The sequence below is a fragment of the Scomber japonicus genome, chromosome 24 (assembly GCF_027409825.1).
Source record: "Scomber japonicus isolate fScoJap1 chromosome 24, fScoJap1.pri, whole genome shotgun sequence".
In the NCBI taxonomy this organism is placed as follows: domain Eukaryota; kingdom Metazoa; phylum Chordata; class Actinopteri; order Scombriformes; family Scombridae; genus Scomber; species Scomber japonicus.
In genome coordinates this window covers 8,986,441-9,000,303 of record NC_070601.1, presented here as the reverse complement: position 1 = coordinate 9,000,303, position 13,863 = coordinate 8,986,441, and the positions used below count along the sequence as shown (strand labels likewise).

Sequence of the window (13,863 nt, the reverse complement as noted above, 5' to 3'; positions counted from 1 at the left end):
CCTCTCCCATGATTATCCCAATTTCATCCACATTTCTCCACGTAGGAAACTTTTCACTGTTTATTTTTGGGTAGCTCAGTTTAAATGTGACCTATATATGATAATGGAGCCGAGTTAACGGGGCAGCGTTATTTAAAGAGCTATTGTTCCGACGTTTAATGCAGCAAGGAAACAAGGCGCTATTTGTCGGTATTATTTCTGAATGTGTGTGTGGGTGTGTTTGTTTATAAATGAGTGAGTGTTCACTTAAGTGTGAAAGAACGAGTGACGGCAGGATCACTGAGTGTGTGCACAAAGCTCACACCTTTTTTAACATTGTGAGACTTTGCTCATATATAAAAATAGATATGGTTCTTTTTCACCTCTGTTTGTTGTTGAAATGTTTGAGTCAGATAGATAGGAATGGTAAATAGATGATTGCATAAAAGATGGATAAGATGACAAGAAAAAGTGCAGCACATGTAATTTAAAGGATTAATTGAGACAAAAAAGTGAACTTCATGAACTTTAGAGGTGCTCAAAGGCCCCGTTTCCTTGGCCCAGTCTTTATATCAGCCATTTATTGCAATTAGTTACTATAGTTACACCTGTACTTTTTCCGGGTGTGATAAATCTTAGTGTCCAATGTGAAAAAGTTAAGCCCCAAATTCGCAAACTTTCCACTCAGTTCAGTGTTGATATTTTCAAAAACTCAACACAGTTCACAGCTGAGTTTCATAACATCATCAGTTCCTTATGTGTCATGTGCTTCTGTTATTTTAACTGTCTCTATGTCTACCATGTGTCTGCATGTGTGTGTGTGTGTGTGTGTGTGTATGTGTGCGCTTTCTCCATGTGCTTTCATTAAGACAGCTGCATGTGTCCCAGTGTGTTACGACAGACACAGTTGACCTCCTAAAGATAGTCACAGACGCAGACACACACAAACACAAACACACACACACACTCTTAAGATAATGCATGTGTGATGATGTGAGTGTTATTCAAAGCTGACTTGTTTGAATGCTATTTCAAGGATATTGCAGAACATATACACATGAGCAATGATCTCATGACTCATATCTACAGAACATTCAGTCCTGTAACAAAACATCAACACAATATGTTTACTCCTCATCCATTTCCTCCAAAAAACATTTTACTTCATAGCTTTAGTCTACAATCTACAGTCTAAAGTCCTCAGATTTACCAGTGCACTAAAACCATCTGCATGTTTAAATCAATATGGATTGTTGTGATTTTAGTTATGGGAATCTTCCTCTTCCACTGACAGATTTTAAGCATTAATGTGTTGGTTTTTTTTTTTTAAGCACTATGTTGCTGGGTGGGTAGCGTGCAGTACTCCTCACTCAAACAGCTGTTTTGTATGTGATAAGAGTGGAGCTTGTGTGACAGAAAACCAAAAACACCAGAGTTGGGTTTGTCACTACAAGCAACCCCTTTTTACACTTACTTCACATCTGATCCATAGCTCATATAATAAAAATCTTGACGATAGCTCCTTATTTATTGTCCCAGTGTTGCATTTACTGTTGCTACTGGACTGATTTAATCCACTGTGACACTTCATGCAGTTTTTGGAGAAGAGTAAAAGCTAATTTCCTGGAATAAAACACATAAATCAATTTTTGTGTTTGTTGTTAATTAAATCAAGTTATTTCTGTCATAGTGACTGTCTGAGAAGCCTCCAGTGGTTGGAACTCATTACTACTTGTGCCTTAATAGGATCCAACTAACCCATCTGTGTGTGTGTGTGTGTCTGCTTTTGTACTGCATTGTGCATGTTTGCTTAAGACCAGGGTGACTCATGTTCTGTGTGTGTGTGTGTGTGTGTATGTAGTTGTGTGTGTGTGTGTGTGTGTGTGTGTGTGTGTGTGTGTGTGTGTAAACCAGTGAAAGCAGAGCACCGTGTTGTCCCAGGCTTCCAGAGTACTGTCTCTCAGCTCAGTGACTCATTCATCCAGACTGAGGATGAATCGAAAGACCAACTCATCAGACATGTCGCCTCATTTTTCCTCAGATCTTTTCATGTTGCCTCGCCATGCAAAACCATGTATCTCCGAAATGTCAACTTTTCGTGAGCTAAGACAAACAAGCCCTTTTCTTCAGCTTTGTGGCAATGCAATTTCTGATAATCCAAAGGGAGTCAAATGGTTTATTTAGGCTATGAAGTAGGGGAGTTTTCTCGTTCGTACCCTTCAGTTTATCTGGGGGGGGTGGGGGGGAATCCAAATTTGGAGATAAATGTTTTTTGTTGGAGAAGAGAGTTGTTAAATATTTGTTGCACATCACAAACTGTGTTAAGTATTACCAGCAATATCTAACCGTACCACATAATATGAAGAGGTATCTGATAGGGCTGCACTTGAATCATAAGTCACTAGTTTATGCTGAATATTCACCTTTTCCTGAGTGTTATCTTACATGCAAAATGCACCTGCATGGACAACCATCATTTCTAGCCATCAAACACTGGAATAGACTTCCAGCTGAACCTAAAATTTTCACAGACTTTCATTGTTTTTCCAATGGTGCATAAATTGGATGTGTAATGGATGAGTGTTTTTAGTATCAGGTGCGGAGCTTAATCTGACATCAATCATCTCTTGTCATTTTGAGATTAATTATTTGTTTAATAAAAAAAAAGGAAGACAGAGAGAGCAGCAGTTCCTCTATAATATCCTTGCATGTCTCTCATTCTCATCTGTGTTGTTAAAATAAATCATATTTTCATGCAGTCTAAGAAACACAAGGTGTGTGTCAGTTGGTTCAGTTATATAATCCTCTCCAGCAGACCAGGAAGATCCAACAGAGTCTGGTTCAAAAGTAGTCCATTAGCTGACTTTGCTAGCACTAAGCAGCGGCAGTGAGACGTTTCCATCACCCTCTCTATATTTCCATTACTGTTAGTTTTGTAGTCATTTCATTTTAGGAAAAGACGAGGTTTGTAAAAGTTTATAGCTGGATGTGCTGTTATGTTTCTGTTCATACAATGACGCAAACATTTCTGTCTCCCATCTTTCTCCTCATGTGTTCCAGCCTTTCTCAGGTGACCAGATGGACGACTTCAGCAGCGAATTATTCAGCAGTTTCTTCGAGGACCATCTATTAGAGCGACCCCTGCTGGCAGACAGAAATTCACTTTTACAGATGGACATAGACAGCAGCCCAGGTCCCTTCTTCTTTCTTCTGCTTCCCTTTTATATTATGGAAAATGATCATAAAAGAATATGCAGTGTGTGCCACTTTCAACACAGCTCCTCCACAGTATTAAAAAAAAAGGAAAAAACGTTAAAAAAGCAAAGAATAAGTCTGAGATGTTACCGTTCCTTCCAATAACATCTAGTCTCCCAGTTGTTGCCAACCACTGTCTTGAAGATGTTTGCTTTGAAATGAATTTAGACTCAAGAAAGTTTCCTCTCCACCACTCTTAGTCACATTCAGATGACCCTCTCGTTTCCTTGGATAACCTCCAGCGGTGCAGCAGCCAGTCTGGTTAGAAAAGACCCCAATCCCTTTATTTGGTTTGATCCAAAGGCCAACTCTTTATGGAGACCAACTGTATCAAGTTGTCTCCTCAACTCACTGACATCAATTTTGGCTCCCTTCTCCCCAGAGAGGTCAAATTCCTTGATCCAAGAGCCAGTTTATGCTACAATGAACTGTGACTTCCAAAAAATCCCATCTTTAACCCAGCAGGAAACACAATGGACCGCTTCTACCTCTCACTTAGCAGGTGCTGAGTCTGCGTAGTGTAAGAGTGGTGTGGCTGCTTCATGCCACACCTTGGTGAACTACCAATAGACATTCACTTTGAAACTGAAGCCAGAGCTACAGGAGTGGGAACTGGTAGTCCAGCTCAGAGTTACTCTTGGTTCTCTTAAATGTTGGAGGCTGTTATGAAGGTCTTGTCAGGCTCCTCAATTCTTATCAGGTGTTGCCATGGTCACTAGCGCAGCAAAGACCTCTAGAGTGAGATGGCTGTGATTGTAGGAAGCTGTACAAAGATGATGAATTTACACTCATATTAGTTTATGTTGTATGTATGAATCTTCTGAATGCTGCCTCTGTATTGGCCATTTTCAACTTTCACCCATATCAACTGCATGGACGCAATTATAAATATTCGGCAACCCTCTTTACATAAAGTTAATGTCTTGTTATGTCATGCTTGTGCACTGCTGGACATCATAAAAAGGGGGCAGCTTTGTGCTATCTAATAACAGTAAATGATTTAATTGAGGAGAAAATGTATCAACGATTTTCAGTATGAGGAGCAGAGTGTCCCTTGCAGTCATGAGGTCATTAATTCAGGCTTTTATGATAAAATATGCCATAAAATGAATCACTGACGCAGCCTGTGAGAGAACAGGCTTTTCTTCCTTCATATCATTAAACTTTTCAACTCTTCTGGCTCTTTTTATAACTGTCCTGTCATGTCTGAATGAAGCTGGAAGCAACATTTACATCTGATGGATCAAGATAGATGACGAGAGCATGTTTCATATTCCCCGTCTGGCTTTTAATCTTACAGATATTCAAGCAGAGCACAGCTACTCTTTGAGTGAAGACTCCGCCCCCCAGAGCCCAGCCCTGTCAATCAAAATGGACCAAGAGTCAGGTAGGTCACTTGGTTTCATATCATAGTTTATGCTCACTTGAAAAATGCACAGTTAAGCAACACACTACTTCACGTGTTTAGTCTGGTTCCTTATCATGCTGGCTGCAACATTTAACATGTGGTTTGACCCTTCTCCACTGTACACTCTGATTGGCTGATTCCTCTGTCTGGTATGCAATATGTGTGTGATAATTGGTCTAATTTGTCATCTATTATATTGTATGTAAGATGGGCCTGTTGGAGCAAGTCAATATGAAAAGACAGAATGTTTGCAGCTCTTGCTTTTCTTCTCTGTCTTTCTCTCCCTCTCTGACTCATTATCTCCTCCCGTCTTCCTCCCCTCTGTCTGCGTCTCTGCCCGGCTTCCTCTATCTCTCCGTCCACCTGTCTCCCTCACTGTCTGTCTGTCCATCTGTCTGCGTGCTTCTCTGTGCTCCGTTTGTCCCGGGGATCCTCCTGTCTGAGTAGCAGGATTTGAGCAGTTTTCCTCCAGCTAAGCCCTGCCCACCTAACACACACACACATGCACACACACACACACACACACACACACACACACACACACATACACACACACACACACACACACACTCACACTACGCTATGACAAGCATATGGTTTTGAGTGCGCTGCTTTAGCCGAAGCCAACGGAAACTCTCTTTCTCTATTCTGTCAGGTTATCTCTCTCTCTCTCTCTCTCTCTCTCTCTCTCTCACTCTCTCTATCTCTCTCTCTCAGCCTCTCTAACTGTCCTATTTTCTGTCTTTCGCTTCCTCTCCATCTCTCTTAATCCAATTAAATTCACTTTGTTGGTATCACATTACCTGCATTGCCAAAACACCACATTGAGCAAAAAAAAAAAAAACCTGGTTCACATAAAAAAAACAACAGTTTGGCTTGTGTACTGGCAGCGTGTGTGTCTGTTTGCACTTCAAAACTGTGAACTGGAATGATTCTTTTAATAATATTTAGCTTCTTTATTGATAATAAAATGAATGTCGGGCTGTATTTACCAAGAAAAAGAATCACTGCAATGAATGTGAATTTACAGCTTATTTTTTTCTGCCTATAGTTAAATACCTGTCATCTCAAGCTCACATATGGAACATTTATATCATACCAATCACCCCCACTCTCCTTCTCTATCACATACACATGAGTTTGAATCTATTCCAGCCTATTTGATAAGAACTTAATCCTAAATGCTTGACTCTTGTGATAGTCTACTAGTTTCCTTTCTTCACTGTATAGTGTATCTATTGCACAATATATATATATATATATATATATATATATATATATATATATATATATATATATATATATTATAGTTTTATAAGCTATATTTATTTTTGATTTATGTTTGGTGGATTTTGGAGCATTGGTCCTCATTCATGAATTATGCACAGACACAGTTTTGAACTTAAATTGTTTGCACGCACAATTTAAGAGCTTTTGATGCATTTATTAATACTTCTGGTTTGTGCTTAAGTAAAATCAATATTTGAGTGTCGTGGACCACATTTAAGCAAATACGCACGAAAGCTAACTTGCATTTTGTGCTGTGAAATATTCATAATGATGATCAAAAAGCCAACACAGAAGAAAAATGTTCTCAATTATTTATTTTATGAATAATTTGAAATCTTTACAATGATTAAAAATGACAACAAAATGAATGATGACAGCACACATCATTGATAATGATTGGTCATAGTAGTATAAAGTGGTGGCTAACCAATTCAACAATGGCTTATTTGCTAGTGCTCTATCCATTGGTCAACCAAACCTTGAGAAGAGAGCATGAGTTTAAAGCTCGAGTGGAATTTATTTGATGACAGTGACGAGCGGCTCATAAACAATTTTGGATCAATGATGCAGAGTCTTGAAAGCCTCACGTTACATCAGAGACAAAATGATCCAATCCCACGCTCCCACTCATCTGCAAGTACTCACCGCTATCAGTCACTTCCTGGCTACTGAGACCCTCTAGAGAGAGATCGGCGGTGGGTCTGGCATATCCCAGTCCATTGCTAGTCGTGTGCTCCCCAAAGTTCTCCAGGGTGTCATCCAGTGAACTCCACAGTACATTCAGTTTTCATGTACCGCCACTTAGCACACCCAGATAAAAGAGGACTTTTAAGCCATTTATTACCACTATTACTACTATTAGAGCAATTGACTGTACCTGTGGGTGCGGCAGGACACCATCTCCAAATCCTCATCCTCAATTCCAAGTGTCCTATAAATATGTTAAATGTGGAATCAAATGCAATCAATGTAATTAAATGCCCTTCTGAGGATTAAAAAAGTAGATTGATGCTTACCATTGTCTTAGGATTTTGCTTGTTGATCCTGCTGTCTGGTACGGTGCTGACAGGATGTTTCCTGGCTGTGGTGGGTCACTGTCCAGTGGAATATCAGACTGCACCCCTGAGAGAGAAACCTATCCAATGATGGCTCCAACGCGCTCATCCATGACTGTTGTTTTGACAGTTTCCTGGCCCCCTCCTGTTGATGTAATAGTACGCCTGGAAGCAGACAACCATGTTTTGGCATTCATTTTCAGATCAAACCATTTAAAATATAATAATTTCATTATTAATTAGAGTTCATTTTCTTCTGCGCTTACGTCATTAATTGCACAGGTGACCTCTTGCCATGGACTTCTAACCCTACTGCTCATACCTGAAAATATTTATATTGTCTGAGTTTAGCATGACCTGTCAAACTGCAGTGGCTTTGTGTTAGTTTGTGGTTCTCACATGACATTAAAAGTCTGCTGCACTTATTTAGGTTTGTCTATGATAATTGCAAATTGCCTGGCATGCGCATCAAGTTTAAGATCAAACACAATTCTTGAACATACTCAGATGGGTAAGAGCAGATTTGGCTGTCAATGCTTATTTCATGAATCCCACGTAGGATTTTCTTATTTTCCTCTTATTGCCTCGTGCAACAATAAATATAAGAGGAAAAATCAGAAAATATTCATGCATGAGGCCCATTGTTCCTGGACTTAAGTCATATGTTGCACCACTTGAATGCTGCTCAGCTCTTTGATCTGAGGGTGGAAGGCAGCAGGTTTGATTGCTTCACTTCATAGTTTCATTTTCAAAAGTTCAGATCTACTTTACTCACACCTCTTCTGATTGTTAGTGACCAGTCTAGCATGAGAAGAACACTAATTATGCAGCTGCAGTTGTGAATTTGATGGCATTCGACTGTTGCATGGGACCCCTATAATGAGGTTTGGAGAAAGCAGCTTTGTTTCATACTCAAAACACAGGTATTGAAGCGTAATCTCCACTGGAGCATAATGCAGGCATGAGAATAGACGAACACTCTAGCCGAGGCCTTTTCAGCATCCAGTGAGAGCGTGGCAGTAGGAGCAGCTGCTTGTTTGTCATGATCAGTCAGGTTAATTAACCACCTAGGGATGTCTGAAGTTGTTGACCTTTCACAAACTCATTCTGCTCTGAATGGAGGAATTAGTGGATGATGGTGTGTTGATTTTTTGACAAGCACATACACAACAAATGAAAGTGAAGCCCAAGTAGAATTGACACCAAATGGTTTCTAATCTGTTTACAGGATGCTGCAGATACAAATCCCGCAGAAGGTGCCACTTTGTCTAATAATGAATAATTTATTTTATTATCATTAGACTCCTGCGATAATTGATATAACATAAAAGGTAATTCTACTTATGGCTAGATTAGCCTGCCTGGAGTCCTGTGTGGCAAAAATCAGTCATTTGGCCCTTGTTGCTTCCAAATTTTGAAAGGCATAGACCCAGAAACCCACCATACTCAAATAATACCTGACCCCAAGTTTTCTTTGTCAGTTGGTTTCAGGGGGAAAAAAACTAAATTTAAGGATGATATAAATTCAAATAATGACTAAGTAAAATAAAAATAATTATGTATGTGGTGAAAATTCCCAAACAAACTCAGATCAGCAAAAAGCATCTAACACACAGGGCACAGAAGGCTTTTGGGGCCCCTGGAAGTCTCGGTCCTCCTTTGGGTGGTAGTCCATGCTTGTTGTCCAGCAGGCCCGAAGACTTGAAACATGGATGAAGCCAGAAATACTTCACTCATCATGTATCTTCGTAAAGTTGATACTACTGGGCTTGTTCTTGATGTCAGGGATGGAGAATATAAACACAGTGCTGACAGCCAACCAACATTTCACAAAGAGGTCTTCTCCAGCCATTTGAAAGATGTTGATTTATAGGTTTTATGGCACAGATTAAAATATTATTGAAGTTTTGGGTCATATATCCTTGTCTTTTTCTGTCTCTCTCGCTCTGCCTCTCGGCCTGTGGTGTCAGCTCCTGTTGCTCTTATTCAAGTCAAAGAGATGCTGTGTTTACTACAGCTCCTACTGCGCTGTTCCAACTATTGTTTTAATGCAGCTGCTGTCCCACTGGGATCAAACACAGCCACCACCTCTCCTCCATTAACCCCCTGTGATGACTGCCAGGCGCCTTTGGTCATTAACTATCGCTTTTTACACCATCGCCAAGACTTTTTACCTGAGTTTACATTATTTCATTCACACGAGCAGACTTCCTTTTTATTAACAGCATCCAAAACTTTACCAATATGGACCATCAGAAGGTCAACATACAAGTTGGACGATAGGGTTCCTTTTGACTTGTTTGGTGTGTGGACTGCATCTTCTCCCCAGTTTTGTCAAAAGATGTTACACTCCATCTTTGATCAAAGTACTAGATGTACAGGACAATCTTCCTGTCCATTAGTTTACATTCTGGTATTCATTAGAGAATGGTGGTAGAGGGGTGTGCAATCAAGCTCTGGCTTAACGAGGGCAGGAGGCTTAACAAGACTCAGGCTAGCAGCAGGACACACTCATTAAGCGAGGCTTCTGAGGGTCTTACTTTTAGGGAGTATGGAGGGGGAATAGGTAAACGGTCAGTCTACCCTGAAACTGAATTTACACATTACTTCCATCCCTTTTTTGATCTTTAGTCAGTGATTTTCATTTGAGTCAGAATGCTGATCAGGGATGTCCGGGAGTGATCTGAGTCACTGTAATGGGTATATCTTACATCATTCAGTGGTCAAAGCTATGTGTTTGTATGGAAAATAGTGACTAAAGCTAAATTGTGTCCATTACAAATCTGTTACTGATGAGCTGTTTGTTGTTAATACCCCACTGTGAGCGGGTCCTTGTGGGCAGCTGGTGTGGTTTGTCTCCCCTCTGTTTATTGAACATGTTCATCCACAGTAAGATACCTTGACAGTTACCAACCAGGTTGCTATGATCATAGTTGACTCAGCGATGCTTACTCATTAGCTTATTTGATTCAAAAGCAGACATGATTATTTTACCAGCTGCAGATGTTTCCCATGCCATGACACTTGTGTGATAAATGCCCCTGAAGTTAATTCAACGCGTTAAATAGTTTGAACAGTCTGTCCTGTGTTTTTCAGTGAAGGTGAGACACTGAGTCGACTTTTATTTAGGAAATTAATTGGCAACTGTTTTGATGATCAGTCTTCTCTTTTTTGTTTTTACTTTTAAACTCTGGCAAAAAACACCAAGCGTCCCCTTAATGCAGCTTCTCTGGTGTGCAGATCTGTTGCTTTTGTCTGTTTTATGATCTAATGTATTGTCTGACATCTTATAAACCAAGCTACAGTTTAAATCTAAATTAGCAGTGTCATGTTTATCCAGCTGGGTCTACTATAGTGTCTCCCTGCAGCAAGTTTTTAAGACCAGGAGCTGATTTATTTTCTGTTATTTTCCTGTTTAAAAGAAAATTATAGCTTCTAACATTTTAATAGTACTACAGAAGCTCTTAAAGTGATTCTTTTGTTTACATTTTGGTATTTATAATTTGGCCATTTAAATAGATTTATATTCTTGCACACAGAATGCATATCTCCTGCTTTTTTAATTTGTGGATTATAGTTGGTAATCTACAGTTGAAGCTAATGCACCACTGTATTAGGTCATAAAACAATGAATTAATTGATTAAGAAAATAATCAGCAGATGTATCAGCTAGGCAAATAGTGAGATATCAACACATGCTATCTTGAAGTTGTCACTGACTCAGTAGCACTTCCCGCAATCCAAATCACTTCATACTCATTTACGCCCTACTGGTCTGGGAACTGAGCCTAAACAAACACTGTGATTAGTAATCATTTTGGTAAAACTCACTTTGGATTTCAGCAGGATACCACCTGTCAGCTGAGCTCCAATACTGATGTTGCAAATCGGCTAATGGTTTCTCAAATGACCGCTTAAACAGTTACAATCTTGGGATCAGTGTTTATTTCTGTTTTTGACACCACAGATTTATTGTGGTGATGTTTATAGGATGGATTCTGTCTGTGTTGATGGACAGGATAACGAGACGAGCCGCCATCTCTCTGACGCGCGCACACCTCCATCCCCCTCCGCTTCCAGCCAACACACGCACAGCTTGTAAACTTCAGAGCATTTTACCAGTGCAATGTTGCTAGGAGACCAGGAGGTGATTAAAAAAAATGACGTTAACTCCTTGCAAACACACACCCATACACACGCACACGGCAACACAGCAGTCCTAGGCTTGTTAAAGAGCTACTGCTGTCTTTCCATACACCATGTGAAGCTTTTGTATATGCGTGTGTGTGTGTGTGTGTGTGTGTGTGTGTGTGTGTGTGTCACAAACATCAAAGTGTCTGGTCTGGTTATTTAAACAAAACAAAAAAAAGGCTGACTTAATGAAAAATCACACACTGCTCCTTTTCTACCTGCACCATTTACACTTCAGTTGCAATTTACCTCTAAAAAGTTACGTCTCAGATCATAGCTTCACTTTTGATTTAAAGTAAAAGATGTAGTTAAAAGAACTCTCAGAGTTTTAGATAGCTTGGTGGACCTTTGCCTAATGAGGTTCCTGTGGAGCAGTACCTAATTAGTTAACCTTTAAAATGGACTTAATTCAAAGCACACCTAGTTAACCTTCAGCTCTGGCAGGCCTAAGAATTTAAAGTCATGCTTTGGAAAACAATTTTGAGAAAAATGTACATTAAATAATATGCAGGATATCTGTATAATTTCCATTTCATGTAATGGTGCAGCCACAAATAATGAACATATTGCTGGGGGATCTGCGAGGGACAAATTGAGGCAAAGAATGTTCAAAATTGATCCGAAATTTTAGACCCAAGTATGAGTCAAACTGCAAAAATTCTGGATCCCACAATTCCCAAAAGGCAACTCAATAAATTCTTTCACTTGACCCTGTAGGCCTGGTAAACATTCACATTTTTCACAACTCTAAATCGATCAGCGTTTCAAGCATCAAAGCAACTCTGAAATTTTCTTATTTTCGACCAAGTTGTTTTCACACTCTGAGAAGCTGAAGTCTAAATGATGATAAATCCAGAGTGAAAATTAAAGTTAAACTCTTAGGAATTATGCAGCGCTGTTGATTGCAGCATCTGGATTCTGTATTATTAATGGGGACTGAGTTAGCTGGATAGTGTGCCGAGTAAAATCTGGAATTAACCAAATCTGGAGAATGGATGGAAAAACAGATGTTGGAGGTTTGACTCAGTGCAGTTAAGCAGCTAACTCGGTAAAATCAGCTCAAATCCTGTGTTGTGGGATGCTGTAGGAGACCTTTTGTTTCCTCGGATCTTTTGATCGTTTTTTATAATGTTAGAGGCTTGTTGAGAAGTCGTCCAGCGATGTCTGCAAGAGGTCTGCAAACAGTTTACTCAGCTCATGTTAGAAGTTTTGGAAAAGTCGGCAGGATAGTGATTTAACGGATTTATTTTGTCTGAGCAATATTCATTTTCTGTTCCTCTCATTAATGTGTCACCGAAGAATTGCGAGGATGTTAGGTCCACAGTAAAAACAGTCACTGTGTTTTATTAGTCAGAGGTCATTTCTGGAGGTTGGATGGTGCTGGCAGGGAAGACCGGAGCCTCTTCATCATCTTGTCCACTAGAACACCAAATACACCAGGACTGTCAGCAACTCGCTTTCCCTGCAGTCCTGCACTGGCACTTATGTTCTTAAAATACTTTATTCAGTTACCAGTAGACTAAACAATGGAGTACCTGTGAGGTGCTTTTGAGAACTATATCCATATTGTGTTTGGTGAGCCTCCGTTGAAATTGTACTGTGACCTCATTGTTGGGTCACTCAGTAGCATAGCATATTTTCTACAGTGTTTAAAATCAGCAACTGTCGTTTCTCAGGAGGGAGGCTGAAGACGAGTTGCTGGTTCAGCCCATCTTTTATTTCAGGGTAGATGCACACTCACTGGAGACAAATTATGCACCACAGTTGCCAGAGCGACGTCGTCCAGCAGTCTGTAATAACCAGGCTTGTCAGGAAGTGCTCAAATGTTTTGGGGAAACTCTTTGAAAGTGGGATTTATAAGCTACCCGTTACTTCCCATTGGAAGACCTACAGCAAAGCTTCCCTGGGGAGATATTAAGTTGTTTGCTAAAGTTGCTCAGAAAGTTGGCAAGGAGCGTTTTAGAGAAAAAAAAATAGGAGAATTTTGATTTTTACACAGAGTGCTATTTCATGACCATATAATGACTTGACATTATTCTAGTATTTTATGACCAAGAACACCATTAATCATTAAATAAGCAATCACATGTTCTCTTGTACCAGGAGATCAGTTGATATTCAAAACATGTTAGTGCTTGTTTTAGACATTTAATTCCTGTATGGTGAATGTGTAGGACAATTAATGAGGCTGCAGCATGCCTGCCTCCTGACACACCCTTATGGCCTCTATGCAACTATTAGAGGTATTCCTGGGTCCACTCCGTTCCTAATATTTGATACCTGGCTCCATTCAGGTCCGAAGTATTGTATTCAGTTATTCATAAGACATCTGCATGGACCTGGAAGCGGCTCTGATCCTGTGGCGCATCATAATCACCCCATAAAGTTTCAGGATGGATGTACACAGAGAAAAGTGTGTTTTTTGAGGCAAGATAAAGAGTGTGAAATGAGAAGTGCAGTAAAAATTAACGTTTTGCTGCCTTTGTTTTATTTTTTATCCCTCAGCTGTTCTTGCTGCTGCCAGTGTTCTCTCTCTGTTTGGATCGATTCAGGGCGATCGCATTTTGGAGCAAGTCTAATAATCCTTTCCAACTTAAGCTGTCTATCTGCAGCTGTATCTTTACTACTCCGATTAAATCTGACTTTTCCAGAGTCCCCTTTGATTTAGCTCTCTTTTTTAAATTA

At 39.8% G+C, this 13,863-nt stretch overlaps 1 protein-coding gene across 1 annotated transcript in view; it reads left to right on the top strand.

Moving 5' to 3' along the window:
* Positions 1–13,863, top strand: part of creb3l1 (cAMP responsive element binding protein 3-like 1) — a 32,740-nt gene that overhangs the window by 9,061 nt on the left and 9,816 nt on the right. The window contains exons 2-3 of the mRNA XM_053314607.1: positions 3,040–3,172; positions 4,535–4,621. Of these exons, the coding sequence (XP_053170582.1) occupies positions 3,040–3,172; positions 4,535–4,621 (220 nt within the window). The remainder of the gene's footprint in view (positions 1–3,039; positions 3,173–4,534; positions 4,622–13,863) is intronic.